Source organism: Musca autumnalis, unplaced genomic scaffold (genome assembly GCF_047663935.1).
Source record: "Musca autumnalis isolate F117 unplaced genomic scaffold, ASM4766393v1 scaffold_2, whole genome shotgun sequence".
NCBI lineage: Eukaryota > Metazoa > Arthropoda > Insecta > Diptera > Muscidae > Musca > Musca autumnalis.
In genome coordinates this window covers 82,773,481-82,792,675 of record NW_027411755.1, presented here as the reverse complement: position 1 = coordinate 82,792,675, position 19,195 = coordinate 82,773,481, and the positions used below count along the sequence as shown (strand labels likewise).

General features: G+C 32.1%; 1 protein-coding gene across 1 annotated transcript in view; it reads right to left on the bottom strand.

Annotated features, from left to right (window-relative positions):
- Window positions 1–858: 858 nt before the first annotated feature.
- Sema1a (semaphorin 1a) overlaps window positions 859–19,195 on the bottom strand; it is a 776,225-nt gene continuing 757,888 nt past the window's right edge. Inside the window, 2 exon segments of the mRNA XM_073968138.1 lie at window positions 859–3,475; window positions 8,691–8,760. Coding sequence (XP_073824239.1) covers window positions 2,025–3,475; window positions 8,691–8,760 — 1,521 coding nt within the window. The 3' untranslated portion in view covers window positions 859–2,024.

Here is a 19,195-nt window from a genome sequence, read left to right as displayed (position 1 = left end):
ACTAGTTTCTTTGGAGAAGAAGAACGAAGGGGACGATCCGCTGTGTTAACTAGATTGCCCAACAGTACAAGAAACGTTTTATCGAAAAATGATATATAAGAACCCAAGGGCGCTATTTCTTTGATCAAATATCCGTAAGTTACCTTGTTCAGTCAAAAATCGGGAAAGAACGTAAAAGCTGGTTGGCTTCCGCCCTTTTGCACCAATAAAAAAATGTTTATTATGCCCGTTATTTCTACGTGTAGTTATCTATGAGTTCATAGATATCCCCCGTGTAAGCAAAATTTCATAATTTCAATCCACAGGTAACGTTACCGGGTCGAAAATGGCCTTGTTACTTACACCAAGGAGTTTGCCTGGTTTATCGTTACCAATGTGTTAAAAATTGTAAAACACTTATATGTGGCAATGTTTTTACGAAATCGTGAATGAAAATCTCCAATGTCACCACATGTTTTCAAAATGCATACGCCTCGGTAAATGGCGCGTAGAAATTACCAAACGCGTAGGTAAAGGTAACTAATAGATAGCTGGTTACCTAGGGATAGAAATTACGGGCAGGGCATTATTCCTATATGTAGTTAACTGCATCTGTTAAATTGTGTTTAAATTTGTTCGGACCAAAAAAGTGTATCGTGTTATATTTGTTACTTGGAAATCGCGCATTTGGTGAGAATATCCATTTCAAATTTTAATTGTTATATTGAAAATCTTAAAAAATAATATTGTTTTATTGCAAACACTGTTCGATATTCCTATATGTAGTTTAGAACTGCCTCTGTCAAATTTGGTTTAAATTGGTTCTGACCAATAAAGTATATGGTGTTAACATTTTTTTCTAGAAAATATCTATTCAAATTTTGAGAATTGTTATATTGAAAATCTTGAAAAATAATATTGCAGCTTTAAATTTTTTTATTTAAAATTGATCGTGTATAATAAAATTATATGAGATTTATGTTATTATTAATAGTGGAAAGTTTGAAAAGCACTTGACATCTTACTAAAAATATGGCACATTATATTAAAAACGTGTGTGTTGTTGTCTTTTTTAAGTAAATGGTCAGGAACGCAAATTATTATTTATTTTTGATTAGTTTTGAAATTTCTACAATTTTATAATTACGTATTTTTTAATCTTTCGAATGTGTTGTTGACCGGCATTTTTTTTGAAAGTATTAAAATGCTTTATTTTTTATAACTTTTTGGAAAAAAGGAACGATTTATACATAACATTATGTATATAAAATTAAAAATTTAAGATTTGTTATTGTGAAGAATTTCAAAAGTATTTCAATTGTTTGTTTTATTTGATGTGATCAAGCCTTCAGTTACCAGATATGGAAATCTACAAAAACAATTGGTAGAAAATGGAATGTTTTTGAAGAAACTATTGAAAATATATCTTGTAATACAAAGTTTTTTTTTACAATTTGTTACAATAATTCTATTGATTTAAATTCAAATTTAATGTTAAAGATACTTTAAATATTTTTAAATCAGTCTCGAGATTCCTGTTTTATAAAAATGTTAAAAGAAAAATATTTTCTTTTGTTTTATAAAAATGTTAAATGACAAATAATTTCCTTTGTTTTATAAAAATGTTGAATGAAAAATATTTTCATTTGACATTTGTTGCCTTTATGAAAGTTTACATTTTCATAAAACATGAATTGACCAACTGAATGTCAAAATTAAAAACCTTTATGAAACCCCTAAATGTCAGTTTATAAAGTTTGAAATAATATTTCTATGTCATGAAATTGTTCTTTATAAGTGCCAGTACTTTTCAAACTTTCCTTCACTATATATGTACGTATGATCAATATTATAGTATACAATTTTAATACTTGTACTTTTGTGGTTAAAAATACTTCTGTTTTTCTTACAATTTCTCATCATCATAAGCTTGCCTCAGCGTGTTTACATTACTTGGTGTGCATTTTATGTAGTTGTGTTTCTAGATTTGTGCGAACTATATTATTTTATAATAAATGAAATGTAGTTATACTTTTCTGAAGCTGTCAATAAATATCATTTTCATCCCAATCGACAGATTGTAATACTAACTTATCCAGTTCCTTGGAATCTCCTGAGCTGCTATTGCGTCGACGTCGTTTACGATGTAAATTCGACCATTTACGATTTAAATGTACCATTTGAGGTGCTGCAAACATAGCCGCAGCAGCAGCGCTTAATTTAGTTGGAGTTATGGCACTGGTCAGAGTGCCAGCCAATGAGGTGGATTGTAATGGCTGTTGATGTATGGAATTTGAACTGGAATTGCCATTCGAGGAACTAATTGTAAATGTTTCACGGTTGTTAAAAAGATATTTACGAGCTTGAGGCGGCATATCGCTACGTGATTTGGCTGAGGCATACGATGAGGAATTGTAATTGCTGTAATGTGGGCCAGAATGATGTGATGAAGAATGTTTAGATTTATTCGAATGATGTTGTAATGATGAGTGGTTTTGTTGCTGTTGTTTCTTGTAGGGTGTATCGTAGGGTGGAGGTGGTGTAATCATGGCCAACGAAGATGAATCATCTTCAAGATCTCGCGCCATTTCTAAAGGATGTTGATCGGAACAGGCTTCACGGAATATTTCTTCCTCATCATCTTCGTGTTGACGTTGTTTTGTCTGTTGTTGTTGATGTTGTTGATGGTTTTGATATTCATTTGAGTATTGTTGCTTTGGTTTCTGGTGTTGTTCCATTCGATATTGCATACTATTGTGTCGATCATTGTGTTGTTGATAGTCTAAAGAAAAAATAGGATATGAATAGGGTGGTGTATAAAGATAACCATCAGTATAGACTGGTTCTGGATCGTCATCATCATCATCATTGTAATCAGTTGAGGATGGCACAAAATGATTCGTTGTGGGATTTACTTGTACAGGTGTGGCAGGAACGGATTTAATCAACGAGCTTTTATGTCTTCGATTACTGTTTGTGTTGCTGCTGTTGTTGTTGTGATGACTATGGTGATTGTGGTGTCTATGTCTATTACGTTTCATTTCTAATTTATTATGATTAGTAGTAGTTTTTGTTCCTGTTGTTGTTGTTGCTGTTTCGTTTGTGTTTTTGGCAGTGTTGTTTTTTGTTGTAGTTGTTTTACAAAGTGGCATTGTTGCGGCAGATCTCTGCTCTGCGTCTATGGGTTTTGCTGTTGTGGTAGTGGTGGTGATTGCAGTTTCAGCATTAGTGGCCTCATTTGCTCCTGCTTCGCCTGCCACTGAGTCTGTTGCTGCATCTGTGGTTTTTGTTGTATTATTGGATGTTGTTTTGATTAGTGGCATTGATTTGGTATTAGTGATCAATCAATCACGATATATGTAACTACAATTCTTAGGGCTCTCTTGCGGAGATGGACTGCTGGATGGTGGTGCTGGACTAGAACTACTATTTGACATAACAGGCGATGAGGCCGAACTGGAGTGTTGTGGACTATTGGAACGGTGTTGTTGAGTTACTGGAAAATAAAAAAAGAAAACACAAACATGTGTTGCCACAAAGGCAGAGATAAATAATTGTACAAAAATTAAACAACAACAGAATAGATAACACAAGAGGGAATTTTAGTTAAGAGACGTTAATTGAACAACACATATCATGAGATTTAATTTAGCCATGGCAGTATCTCCTGGATAACCTAAAAAAATAATTGAAGAATTCTCTGTAGTTGGGTCCCTGAAATATAATGGTGCTAAGAACTTTTCTTATGTAGCTTCAAACTCAGCAATGGGTTATAACAAAAATTTATCTTGCGAAGTACGTTTTTTGTGGAACTAGAAGAGAGAGTGTGAAAGTATATTGCCGATAATATTCCAAAATGTGAATCAAGTCAGGAAGCGGCAAGGAGATGTCATATATGTGAGTTTACATGTGTTGAATCGAGAAGAGATAATAAAGAGTTGACAAACAAACTGAAGGAAAATAAATATGTCGATTCTTATTTTAGTGTCTAAGCGTAATAAGTAGGATTTTATGTTTAATTTGCGGGGTGAATTGACATCGGATCCGAGGCATAATTTCAGTACGTTAATGACTCAGAAATCTTTAATGGAACTTTACCTGAAAAGGTGTAAGTTAACATGACATATGTTATTACCAAATAATTAATGCACTCACTTTTTATTTTGGATAATTTATTTTCCTAGAAAGGGCAAATCGATTTGACCGATCTCGTACTTTAATTAATTTAATTTAAATATTCCTTAAATTCCATCCCTAGCAAAGTTAAATCTCACAAAAGCTGTCGTCAATAATTATAGATTTAAATAATAAAATAAAATGGACACATTTACTGATAAAATGGATGAATTGTTCGGATGAAAGATGAGTGTAAAGATAGTCTAGGATGAATGAGTTAAGTGTTACGATAGATAAGGATGCAACATGATTGGTTTTGGTTAGTGCTTGCCATGATGAAAAATATGATATTCTAGACAATATTCTTTAATTTGGACTATGAATGACTGAATATGCATGATGGAGGGATGACATTTTGTTAATATGTATATCTGTAACCTAGTTGTATTTTTAGTATTCCCATATTGTTATTTTTATTATTACTTTTATGGTGGTATTAGTAGTATTTTTATGTAATTAGAATGATGTAGAAGTTTTACCTCCAGAAAATATGAAGTTTTCATTATAGTTGTTGTAATTATGGTATTTGTTCTCCTCGGGACTCATCTCTAAACAAAACAAAAAATTAATGGTAATATAAAGGACAAAGCGTATAAAAAGTTTTCTTCTTTATGTCAATTTATTTCATATGAATTATTATAGGGATAGAACATACAAGAAATTAAACTGTATATTGTTTAAAAAAAAGTTTTAAGTATAAAGGGAATTTTTTGCAAGTAATTAAAAGTCAAGAATTCATTAGACAAAAATGAAACAGAAATCATTCACAAAATCTGAAGGAATTTTAAGCAAAAAATGCTTCACATTTCTATTTCTATGCTATTTTTATTCAATAAAGGTAGGGAAACATTCCATGGATAATATAGTTTAAGACTTTTCTATTTGAACTGAAGTAGATATCTAAATCCTGTTCACTAAAGTTGGTATCGTTTAAATCTATTCTATTTGAACTGAAGTACATAGATACCTTTTTGTGGGATATTTGGCTTAATTATTCAAGTTCTATGACGTATAAGTTAAGACGAAGAGAATACAAAACCTGTTGTACACTGGAACAACAACCTAACTTTTTAAACTGAATCGGTTCAGTTATAACCGAGTAGCAGAATTACAATTCTGATTGCATTCGGAATTATAGTTATTGGTTTGATTAATCGGATAGATTCACAAATTTCAGATTCTAAAACTGCGAAACACATTTATTTGAAAATTGGCCATGTAGATTCAATTTTTAGTATAGTATACATTTAAATATTTGGAGCCATTTCAGTTTTGAAGCTTTTTCAACAGATATATACGAAATATTCAATTAAACCTCCGAAAGAAACATAACCCTCTTTATTTATTTTCATGGGATGGAATTTTTATTGCGGAGTCCGAACGGTGCGTCGCACAAAGTACGAAAAATGTGGCTGGTATGTCAATGATAGGATTCGTCACTACCGAGCAATCTCATTTTCTGCCCGGGAATTTTACCACAAACCTTAGTTGTACACTGCACCCTGTTTATTTATTTTCATGGGATGGAATTTTTATTGCGGAGTCCGAACGGTGAGTCGCACAAAGTACGGAAAATGTGGCTGGTATGTCAATGAGAGGATTTGTCATTGCCGAGCAATCTCATGTTCTGCCCGGGAATCCTACCACAAACCTTAGTTGTACACTGCACCAAGGTGGATCCCATAAATATTAGAAAACAAGTAAGATCGAGGTTAAGTTCGGCCTGGCCGAACTTGTTATACCCTCCACCACGAACTGTATTGACGTGATAAGGAAAAAATAGTTTCCTTTCGTTTAGGGAAGTACTAAGCTTGCAGGAGCAGAATATCTTAATTGATAATACTCCCTTTAAAAAAGCACATATTGGGCGTTATCGTTGTTCTCTTCAAAACATGGACCATTATTTACAATTTTCCGAGTTGAGCATTTGTATTCTCTGGCAACACAAAATATTGAATTACAGCGATCTCGGTTGGAACATTTGACAAAAACCCCTTGAAACCCCGTGGGCAATACCGGCTACAATTAAGAATATATATGTATATATGGATAGTTGTTTGCGAGTATATTTTATATCTTCTGTGACCACAAAATTTCAATTAACAACCAATTCGGATGAAAAATGTGACTAAAATCTTCAACAAAACCTTAAGTTGGGGCTACCCTTATATAGGGGCTATAGCTAAACGGGGATCTATACTATTTAATTTTTTTCAATGAAATTTTGAGCCTGTAAAAATGTTTTGAACCTACTAAATACCCAATTTCAGTTATTCCGGTAGAATAATTGAATAAAACTGTCAAAATAACGATAATCGGGAGTTCTATGGCAGCTGCATAAAACGTTGACCTGTACCGAGAAATTTCAGGAGGAAAGTTTTATACCCCTATTTCGGTGGGATATTGAGAGCACAACGGTGGGATATTGAGGGCACAACCTTCAAAATACCGAAAACTGGAAGGTACGCTTCTATGTGGGTTATATGAAGACGTGGACAAATACTGATACTTCTCTGTTGGAATACTTTATACCCAAATGAAAAACTAAATACCAAATTTCAGTTATTTTGGTGGGATATTGAGGCTACAATCTACAAAATACCGGAAATAATGATGTATTGCTCTGGAGGCTATATGAAGGCGTAGATCTGTACCGACAAATTTCAGGTTGAAAGTTTTATACCCTCAACGAATACCAAATTTCAGTCATTTCAGTGGGATATTGTGGCCACAACTTCAAAATACCGAAAATCGGGCGGTACCGTTATATAGGGCTATATGAAGGTGTGAACATATATCGACAAATTGTATTTGAAAAGTTGTATACCTCCAATGAAGACTAAATACCAAATTCGGTAGGATATTGAGGCCACATCCTTCAAAATAACGAAAATCGGGAGGTACACTTCTATGAGGGCTATATAAAGGCATGGATCTATACGGGCATATTTCAGATGGAAAACTAAATAGATAAATTTCAGTCAGTAAATAAATAAATTTCAGTCATTTTGGTGTGACAATGAAGCTAAAATCTTCAAAATGCTGAAAATCGGAAGGTATCGTTCTAAGGGGGCTATATCAAAACGTGTACCATTTTCAGTACAAAACATTCTAGGATTAATATAAACTTCTATAACAAATTTCAAAGCACTATCTTAAAAATTGTGAGCTTGATTTCAACAGACAGACGGACCATTTATTACTTAATGAATTTTTTCCATGTCGGACATGACAGCCAAGTTGAGGTGGATGAGGTGAAGGACAGTTTCGTCAAAAAACAATCTTCTCAACTTGATTTGTTAATCTTTAACTTTTGGCGTGGTATTTGTGTGCTACTGGCAATAACCGCCTGTAATAATGATTGACCTGGGTTCAACGTAGATTTATAGATCCAAACCGATCGAGATAGCTATTGTTAGCGCCCTATGCTCCAGTGGGAGCTAAAGGAATAAAATAATAATAAATGCTTTCAAAGTTATTTTGTATATTCAATGTGTTTCTGTGTTTGAATTGTATTATGCAGAGTTTTCAACGGCGTTTCGGAATTATAGGATTAACTATGTATAGGTGCGTATAAAAGGCGAAAATGTGACATTTTCCTTTAAAATCTAACCAATATCTAATTCCAACTTGTGGAAAAGGTGGTAAATGTTTTCATATTTGGCTTTTTTGTATGAAATGATTGTAAGTATCAAAGCATGTGAGCACTAACACTGAGAGAAAGGTATGGTGATTGAGAGCAAAATTGTTTGGGAATAAGTGAAAGGGAGTGTTTGGTGACACATATTACTTTGCAAGAGAAAAGAACAATATTAAGGACCAAATAAAATTGATATTATATATCATACTTGAAAGTTCTTATTGGCTATACAATAACTTGTTAGTATGATACGAATGATTTGTACAATAAACTCAATTTCATTTAAAAGAAAATAAAAAAATGTTTCTCGAAGGGGATAGATTATTATTTGGCCTTTAATATTATAAAGCAAAGTTTTTTATGGGAAGAGTTCAATCTTTCGTAACAAAGAATAATAAAAACTTTTGGTATTTTTCTAATTTTCATTAATTTTCCTAATATGTATAATGCATGTTGCAACTAAGCTAAAATACATATGATTAAAATAATACATTAATTGTTTTTTTTGAAAAATGCAACTCGCACACATTTATAACATTTATATGTTGCAACATGCACCAAATACATTGTTTTATCATTTTCGATATTTTAATGCAATTTTAGAACTTTGGGAACATATAGAAAAAATATATATACATGAAAACAATTTGCTGATAATTAAATTATACAAATGTGCAAGAAGGAATATGAAATTGAAATTTAAGACGTTTTCTTAGAATTGAAATTACAACATTAAGGACATGAAAGCAATTTAATTAAATTAAATAAAAATACACACTCATATTTCAAGAATTGGAAAAATGTAAAATTATATTATAGTATTTGATATTTGTGTGTGCTTTGAGAAGGAAAAAAGAGTAAAATGTGTTCAAAACAATTGAAAAAATAAACTTACCAATACCATGACGGGGCGGCTGCCTTCTCATACGACCAAGACTTCTATTACGTGTGTTTGTGTTAACAGCCTGAATTTTAAAGTGATTTTTCGATTGGTATATTGGAATTTAGTATTTAATTGTTGTATTGCAATTGTTGTTGTTTTATATATTTGTTATTTATAAAATAAAAGAAAACAAAAATAAGGAAATATAATTCGTTTGTAAAAAATAAACACTTTAAATTAATTATATTAACATTATTGTGTCTTTTATCACGTTTTTTGTTTCTATTTTGTTAGTTAATTATGAAAATGCAAATGATTTGTATGATGTTAAATGATTATGTGTTTGCTATGAACCTAAACCTAAAAAAAATAAATATTGCCCAATGATTGTTATACTATTACTTAAAGACATGCTCTTCTAAAACTTCAAAATTATTAAACCATTATTTTTCAGCATTAATTTGATTGCACAATGGATTATTATTTATGTAAATTATTTTTAAAGAGAAATTTAGAGAATGACAGCAACATGCTAAGGTTTTTTTTTAATGGAAATTTAATTATTTTTTTATGTTCGAAGATAACTCCTTATTTTTGCTCTGTTCCAGAATTGCAAGTATCTACTAATTTTTACTATTTTTTCGATATCATAAAGGAACAATTTTTATCGTAGTAAAAATTTGTAGATTCTTGAAGATTCTGCAACAGATATTTATGTTATGAACTGGATAGAAACATGCTATTTTATACTATATCATCATTATATAGACAATTCAGAAGTTGTATTCTTTGAAAATTGTTCCACTTGGTATTAACGAATGAAATACATATCGCTCATTTACTGAAAGAGTGACACATCTCAAAAAATCCAGTTTCGAGAAAAACGCGTTTTAAGTTGGAAATTGAAATTTGACTTCCTAACATAAAACGATTATTACAAAAAAAAAAAAACAATATAAATAAAATAGCTACTTGGACCCTATTTTTCAAACAGCCAAGCAGATATCAGTGCTAGATTTATGTGCAATATCAATAATGATTTAAAGTGTTTTAGTGCTTCATTATCTCAAAAAACTATTCTGTTGAATTATGCCAAACTTGTAGTAAAAGAACTGTAACCTTTTGAGTTTTAGAGATATTAACATGAAAGTTTGGCACAAGATAACATAGAAGTCGTAGAAAAAATAGAAATTGCTACCTCAGAAAAAGCATTTTTCACTCTTTGAGTAAATGAGCGATATGCTCAAAAATCCGGATATTGTATTCAAAGTTGGCCATGTTGGCTATGTGTATGTTTTTGATAGATTCCGTTCATATATTCCAATATGACACCTTTTTGATTGCAAGTAATAGTACCATGGTGCAATAAACAAGGTATAAGTAAAAAGTGATTGGTTTTAACTATTTTTTATTAATAAAATTACCAGAATTTATTAGGATCTGTCCAGAATACTCCAAATTTAATAAACAGATTTGTAGTTTGCTCAATAAAGTATCGACGATACGTGAAAAGTTACTAATAAGTCAACACCATACATGGGAAGACGTCACATCAACTAGCAAAATCAAGCGAAGAATGTTCGTAGAAGAGCTGGCAAAAACAGCCGATGAAGCAGCTATACAAAACAACCTGACAAAGCTACCAGGACAATATATAGTCTGACAAATCGAAAGTGTACCCGGAGCCAAACAATAAAAGATCGTAATGGTAGGCTACTAACGACCACTGATAGAGAAATTCAAAGACGGGCGAACATTTCGAAGAAATTAGTAACGTCAGAATGTACAATAGCAGTCCAATGGAAAATACGTGCTTCAGCGAAATAAAATGGGCGATAGAACAACTAAAATGTAAGACAGCAGCAGGAGAAGATGGTTTACCGGTGAAGTTCTACAGGCCGAGGACAGAACCGCAGCTGAGCTGCTTCGATCACATATCAGTTTGGGAGGACGATAGACAGCCTCCAACGTGGAGAAAATACACCGTTGTGAAGTTATCCAAAAATGGCGTCTTAAAAGATTGTAACAGCCGGAGAGGAATAACCCTGATCAACACCTATGCAAACTACTAGCACAATCCCACAGCAGAGTGTTCTTTCGTACCGGATTGAACCGGATTGAACCGGCAACAGTAATACAAAAAATAATTTAAAGGCAAGTATAAAACATTCTGAGAGATGAACAAGCTGGCTTCAGACCAAATAGAAACTGTGTAGACTAGGTCATCACCCTACGTTTCATAATGAACAATCTATAGAATGGCGCACCCCTGTATCTACTGTTCATCGTCTTCAAGAAATCCTTCTACGACACCAGGCGTACTACCATATGGAAAGCATTGAGCAAAAACGGAGTACTCCACAAAAATCCGTATATTAAGAGCGATGTACGAGGATTCAGAACTCCTAGTTTTTCACAACGGTAACATAAACCAACCGTTTCTCACCAACGCGGGAGTAAAGCGATAATTCCCTTTGTCATCCCTACTGCTAACAATTGCACTGGATGAAATAATGAATAGAGTCTGCTCTCAGAGAAGAGGCACAACATGAAGTCTCTCACGACAACTAGGAGACTTCTCTCAAAAGATATCCAACATGCAGTCAAATTTAGAAGACCAGCCCCCCTATGCAGCAACTTTTTAACAACTTTACTCATTGTTTATTTTACAACAATTTCATTTGTTTGTTTTGTAGTTGTTACAAAAACAAAAGAAATTTTAACAACTTTTCAATCGATAAAATTTACGGAATAGGCCTACAGGGTACCGACTCTGTAACTTTTTAACAACTTTACTCATTGTTTATTTTACAACAATTTCATATGTTTGTTTTGTATTTGTTACAAAAACAATACAAACAAATGAAATTGTTGTAAAATAAATAATGAGTAAAGTTGTTAAAAAGTTACTGAATAGGGGGGCTGCAGAGACTAGCACGCAATGTTAGACTTGAGATTAAAATCAATAGGTTAAAGAAAACGAAAGCAGCCTTCGGACGATTGCAAGGTGTATGGAGAAGCTAACATATATACATAAAACCAAGATTAAAATATTCGAAGCTGATTTGTATCTAACACATCACGTAAAAGCTACCGTTATTCATAAACAAATGCCTCTGCTTTATATGCAGGATATTCTGGCCAAGCACCATAAGTAACTTAGAGCTATGGAACTTAACGAACCAGAACCCATAGAAGAGCAGTTTAAACGTAGGAAATGGATTGGCAACACATTACGAAAAAATGTTCACAGCATAACCAGGATGGTGCTTGACTGGAATCCCCAAGGATCACGAATTCGAGGTCGACCTGGCGACGAAAAATAAGACAAAATAACCTCACATGGGAAGATGCAAAAACAACGGCAACTAATCGAGTAAGATGGCTTTGTGGAACCTTATAGCTCCAAGAGGAATAACAGAAAAAATAGAGTAAAATCGAAGCCAATGAAGATACTAAGTGATTTTAATTGTAAGTGTGTTTAATAGTTTATTAATGTAAAGATCGAAGAAAATTCAAAATTTAAAAAGCCAATTAAGATTATTATATTTTTGAAAACCCTTGTTTTCAAATGTTTCCATTGACATAGTGCTTTATATAACATCAATGTTGCTATTGTTAAGTTCTTTTATTGAATTAGGATCCAAACTTCTCAAATACTTATGATTATAAATTCCTGAAGACACAAGCCTGTGGATGTGTCATTTTGCAATATGTAATGAATGTTAAGCCCTAAGTTATTCCACTCAAAATAGTATTAATAAATAATGAAAAAGGTGACTTGTTCATGCCCAGCAAAATTAATCATTACAAAACCCCATACTAACTTATTGATATACCAAGGACATGTCGCGCGAAATATGTAATTTTTAGTATTTACTTATTTTAGTGGTAAAAATAAACACTTATATCGAGCGACATGTCCATTTTAAAATAACGGTTTAATGAGGGGTATAGTAATAAGTATTTGGCAGGGTGGGTTAATGTAAAACAATTATTGATTTTTTGCAATAAACTTTGTTTTGCCATTACTTTCCAAAATGACTTCGGGTCTATAAAAAGGTGAGGCTGAATATTACACCCAAGAGCAAATTCTTTTGCAGGTAGGCATTTTTTTAGCATTGCTAAGCTAAGTCACAATTACTGTATGTCCTTCCTTTAAACTATAGAAACAAAATCCAAATATGATAAAGGTTCGGAAATTAAAGGAAAAATCTACTTTTAGCGTTTTCAAATTTGACCTTCACCCAACAAATAGATTTCGACAATTCAATGAAAAACTATTTTTAGAGTTTTTATCGTCCTATGACAAGTCATTTAAAAATCGATTGAATGCTCAATTTGTTATTTTCTCCAGGAATAAAAGTCAGCTTTAATTTTTTCAGAGCAAAAATATTTCACCATTCATTTAATCAGTTTTAACTGATTGACCCTGCATGCTACATTTTTGGGATTCTGCACGGCCCGACACATATCGTGGTTAATATCTATTGTATTTGGTGAGTAATGTCTCTATTATTTTACTAAGGCGGTAATGTTTAATGAAAGAACAAGCTAATTAATTATGTGTGTTCTATGAAAAATACAATAAATTATTTTCTGTAGACAATTACAACAATGTCCGGAAATAAAAAATGCTGAAAATAACAAGATAGTACGTTTACATGCATAGGGTGAGCATTTTCTTAGAATTCTTTAATGTATTTCTAATTCTTAACTGATCGTTTGTACTAAAACGAATTAAATAACGGAAAAATCCTTATTTCAGCCATTACAATAAATTTTCATACGCTGTGTATAATACCACAAATATAAAAAGAAAATTGAAATCTGTTGAAAATGTGATATTGTTGACTTCCGATTTTTATATAATTTAAATGAAACAAGAGAATGTGTAGTATAAGGGATGCGGGATGGCTGATTGTTATTAGTTTCTGTTGTGTTTTGAAAGTTTATTGATAAAATGATAGGGTCAGTTGTTGACAAAGCATTGAAAAAATAAAATTTACCATTATCGCCGTTTTGTTTCATATGTATATCACAAAAGCCAAAGTACTTTAGCAAAACGAAAATGAGAAATACGAAATGGAACGCATAGAATTTGTATTTCTTTAAACTATATAGATAAAGTTAGCTATGAGTGTGCACAAAAATGCTGAACAATTGGTTTTGGCAGGAAGCCAATATATTTTGGATATTATTTACAAACAAAAAGTATCTTATAGCCCAAAAGCAATAATAAATTGAGCAAAAATTCAGAAAAAAAACATTTTCAAACAAACTCTTTTGCATTTTCTTCAATTTTTTAACAAATGAAAATGATTAATTGTTAATAATTAAGTAAATAAAGAAAGATTGAAGCCAGAAACAAAAACAACTTTTATTTACCATATTTTGGGTAATTAATCCCTGACTGGTTTCAGCCGCCCCACTCCCGTCTCAAAGGTAAACCTAATGGGGAAGAGAAAGGAAAACAGGTAAGAAAAAAGTAGAAAGATAGTATAGAGTTGTTGTTGTTCTGCTTCGTATTTTAAAGCGTATAACAGAACTAATAATTAAAAAAATTAATAATAAAATTAATTTTGACAAAACACAAGAAAGATCTGTACAAGTAATTAAAATTTCTCACAGAATGTAATTGTTTGAAATCGATTGGTGTATTTGATCATTATGTGGTGATCTCAGTTTTATTTTGTTAATAATGAAATCAATTGAAATTTTAGAAAAGTATCGGAAATTTGCATTTACATAAGATTTTATGGATTATTGAATTAAAACATTTATTAATTGGCTAGATATTTGTTGATTACTTTTCTATTCCAAATATGTTGGAAACCACATCCCAATAACACATACATATTCATATATTTACACTATTCACAAAATTTGAATAAAACAAAGTTTTTACGAAGGCTGCGGAGTCAGTTCTTCGAGCAGTTTTGCCAAATATGGGGTTGGGGTTGATCGTGGCGGGACACTTTCTCCAATCCCATTTTTTCACAACACTGGGGCTGGATTCTCGTTCTATGAAAATTTGAAATGAAAAATATTTTCTTTATCATTTTTTTTTCATTTGACATTTAGTTCCTTTATAAAATTTTTCATTTCACATTTTCTTAGAAACAGAATTGAGCCTCTGGTTCCAAAGTGGACCCCGAAGGTTAATTCGTATACCACAAAAACTATACTCAACTATATGTTATCATATTTGTATTATAGTTCGAATAGAAGCAGTACTTTCATTACCCTATGGTACCCAACCGTACGTAGTGTTTCCTGTCATTAGAGGAAAGTTAGAAATCCTATGATTAAACGAATAGTCTACTTTTCGATTTGAACGTCCCAAAATCGTAGTGAACTCTCGGTTATAGAGAAAATCGTAAAATCGACTTTCCTACATACAATTTTTTATATGCAAGTCTAGAAATGACCCCCCTTATTGACAACAATATGTATCAAAAAAGCTCTAAAATTGATCAAATTTCGATTTTAGTCGACTTTTATCACAGTAGAAAGATCAAAACGCCAAATTTGTAGTTAAAAATAAAAATCGAAAGATCGAAAAGTTGGCTTTTTAGTGTAAGGTAAAGATCGAAAAGTAGAATTTTGATATCGCTGTTCAATGATTGAAAATGGGGGCGCATCTATGTATGTGTATGAAACACACTTTTTAGATAAGTTAGCAATGTGGGTTACTTATTTAACAAATATACAGTTGCTTAAGTTTAATTTCCCATATCCCTTAAAAGAAATACTGATATATTACGGATATATATGTAGCTAAATCCATTAAAACTGGAAAACTCGTTTCAAACATTTTTTGGAGGTTTCTCTCTCACACCAATACATATATAAATGTTAAAGTACGCCGTCGGCGGTTTTATAGAGTTGCACCAATCTAGTTCACTTGAACGATCTAGGAACTAAATTGCCAAACTCCAATTTTTTACGTATAAATACGTTTAGCGTAGAAAATCGAAAGTATATTTCTCTCTTATGGATATTGATTTTTTGGCTTATCTCTTGTTTAGTAAATACTCCACGATTTTTTTTTGAAATTTTTTCGGGATGTAGATATAGTTGCGCTGATCACGGGACGGACCCGGTTACCCGGCTATTTGACCTGAAAGTTCGGGTACAAAACCCGGGTTAGACCCGGCTCTATTGAACCGAATGCTACAATATGGGTATAATGGGAAAGGTTATGGAACCTATCCAACAAGTGGTCTCACGATGTGTTTATTTTCAGGTGTTCCGTAAACCGAATTTCGGACCCGGCTTTTTCATAAAACCCTCAACAAGTCGAAAATAGGCCCACTGTGGGTTCTCGCTTAATGTACGTCAGATTATAGTTCGCACTTTAACCTTTCCAAAATGGTACTATATGTTGTAATATCTTCCTATGGATCCAGAGATGTGGTCCTTAGAATCTTCACAACCCGGTTTTTCTAAGTGGATTTATAATTTAAAAGGAATTTTTTTCAATTTAGAACTTTAAAGAAATGAGCTTAACAGAACCGGTTTGTCAAGATTCTAAGGTTCATATCTCTGGATCCAGAGAAGGTGTTACAATATATAGCACTATTTTGGAAAGGTCAAAGTGCGAGCTATAATCTGGCATACGTTAAGCGAGCACCCATAATGGGCTGGTTTCGGGCTATTTCACCTGAAAATAAAATCATCGTATGACCACTTGTTAGATAGGTATTTCCATAAGGTTTCCAATGATACCAATTTTGGGTAACCGGGTCCGTCCCCCAAGAAAATTATACATTCCCGTGATCAGCGCAACAATATCTACCTCTGGAAAAAAATCGGAGAGTGTTTACTAAACTAGAGTTGTTTTAATGAATATATGTATTTAAAGCAGAGCTCCGATTTACTCGCTAGTGAAAATTTGAGGGGAAGTCGTAACTTTTTTTGGGTGCAATATTTTTGGTTGGTTTGGGGCAAGTTTATTTGAGGGTGGGAAAAGTTTTTGTTTGGCGCCGGGGAGGGGGCAAGTTGCCTCCCTCAACTTGCTCAAATTCGAGAAGAGTTTCACTCGCGAGTGGAATTCGAGCGAGTATTCGGAGCTCTGATTTAAAGAGTTTTTATCTGGATTTTAACTTAATTGGTTTATTGTTAACTTTATTGGTATATATTTGTCTTTTTTCGCGCTACATCTAAAACTTTTGGTAAATAAGTTAAGAAAAAAATACGTTAAGAAAAAAAAATCCAGCACGAATCCGCTAGCGAGCCAATTTTTGGTTGTTGCGGACAATAGTAATTGCGGTTTTACCTCTGCTTTTAAGAATATATTATTATAAAAGCGTTAATTATTTTAATGAGCACAATTGCCACTAAAAGTTATCACGAAGGGACGTCAGTGAGTAGATTGCATAATATTTGTAAAATGTTACTCAGTATTCGTAAAATTTACAACAAATTGACAAAATTTCAAATGTAATCCAACTTTTTTTAAATGTAGGTCCATTTAACCGTCAAAAATTACAAAAATTAGTTTTAAATCGAAACTTCACGGGGAATCAAATGAGACCAAAATTATACTGATCGGTATAATAGTTTGGATGTTATAGCAAAAATAAGCACATATTTGGATAACAAAAAATAAATTTAGGTTTGAAAAAATAGTTTTCACATGCATTCTAGAGTTGAAGGTATTGGAAAAAATATATAGGAGGACAAGAAAATGGGCTGATTTTGCTTTATATACATTCACATAGAAGGTTTCCCACTGAAAAAAATTCATCGAGTTACTAGATAATCATTTTCTTAAACGTAAATAGAGTTCAAATAAACCGTTTTTTAAAATATATGTAAATATGTGATTATAAAGTGCAATTTTTATATATTTCTTAAAATATCATGTAGTATCGACTGCATCTTAGTATCCAAAAACGTGGGTGTAGTAGCATCACACACTATATTTGGGATAAAATATGTGTAAATCGTGTAATTAAAAAAGCGATACCTTCAAATTTGTATACATATATATTTCTAAATTTAATTTGGAGGCTAAGATGTAGCATCGGTTGCATCTTAGTAGGCAAAAATCTATAAAACATCGCTAAATTGCGCGAAGTAGATACAATTTTTGTCCGCATCCGGCTTCAGCGTCACCACGAAAATCTTCATCGATAGTAGATATTCATTTGTATGTAATGAATATCTATTTCAAGGCGGTCAATTTTTTTCAAAAACAATTTATGGTGATTTTTCTATTTTGGTGTTTCTCATATCTCGCGTTTTAGTTGATGGATTTTCAAGGGAAATGATTTATTAGATCCGGAACGTAAAAATCTAAAATTTGAAATAGGGAATGACAATTGTAAAAATTAGGCCCGAAAAATATGATTTTTAGAAAAATGTTCACACAAATTTTCCGCATTTGGATAAAAATTTCTATGAAGCTGTGCACGATGTACAGAACAAATAACTCATAATCGCGAGCACAACAATCCTCTAAATGGTTGTTTGAAGAACCTACGGAACGTGGATAAAAGAACATATCAAAAACTCATAAAATGTAGTTTCAAAATGTCTGCATCATTTAATGGGGCACGCAAATCAAATTTCGAAAAGTTATACATTAGTGAGAAGATCCTTTTTAAGTTGGTTTTACTTTTACATGGACAACAAAATCGTGAAAAGTGTGGTTTAATCACAAATCGAGAAAAAAACAAAGACACTTCGCTAGATATTAATTTTTCAATGTAATCTGCTTACGTCATATAGCTCGATTAATTAAATTAATTAATACCATAGACAGTCGGCAGCATTAATTTGCATTAACTGCCTTAATTGAAATTAATTCGTGCATTATCCACATTCTTAATGCACAAAATCAAAGGAAATTTAAACTGAATTTAGCAATTTCAATATGGCAATGCTGTTGAAAATCAATTGTCTTTTGTCAAATTTCCATGTTTAAGAAAATAAAAAGGGAAAGCTAATCAGCAATTTTCGCGTTTCTTCAAAATAAGTAGTGGTCTTTCGCGAGTAGAATAACAGCTAATCGTTTTTCAGGCCTTCTAACAAATCTATTTTTCAAATTTTTATTTTCACAAAAAATTTCATTACCCACCATACCAACTCTATCGAAAATTATATCTTCCTTAAATGTTTTTTAAAGTTTTGCAATATTTTTATAATATTAAAAAGACTCAAAAATATCGCGAATAAATTAAATTTATTTTTGTTTCATCGTGGTGAAAAGATCAAAGGTAGAAAGTGTATTTGTTTCGCATATTTTGGCGAACTTTCGTCAAGCTTTATGAAATGGTCTGCTGGGTACAAACAAACAACACAAACAGCTGTTTCATAAATGCAGATACTATCGTCTGTCAGAGTGAAAAATTAATTAAAATTACGGCATTTTTAATGTAAATTAACTCTGCCGTCTGTCTAGCGTATAAAAAACACGTTGCCTTCAACCCACCCAAATGATCTTTTAAGGCCAACATTCGGTGCCTTACTAAATCTGTCTCATATTTTAAAAATAAAATTTTTGAAAA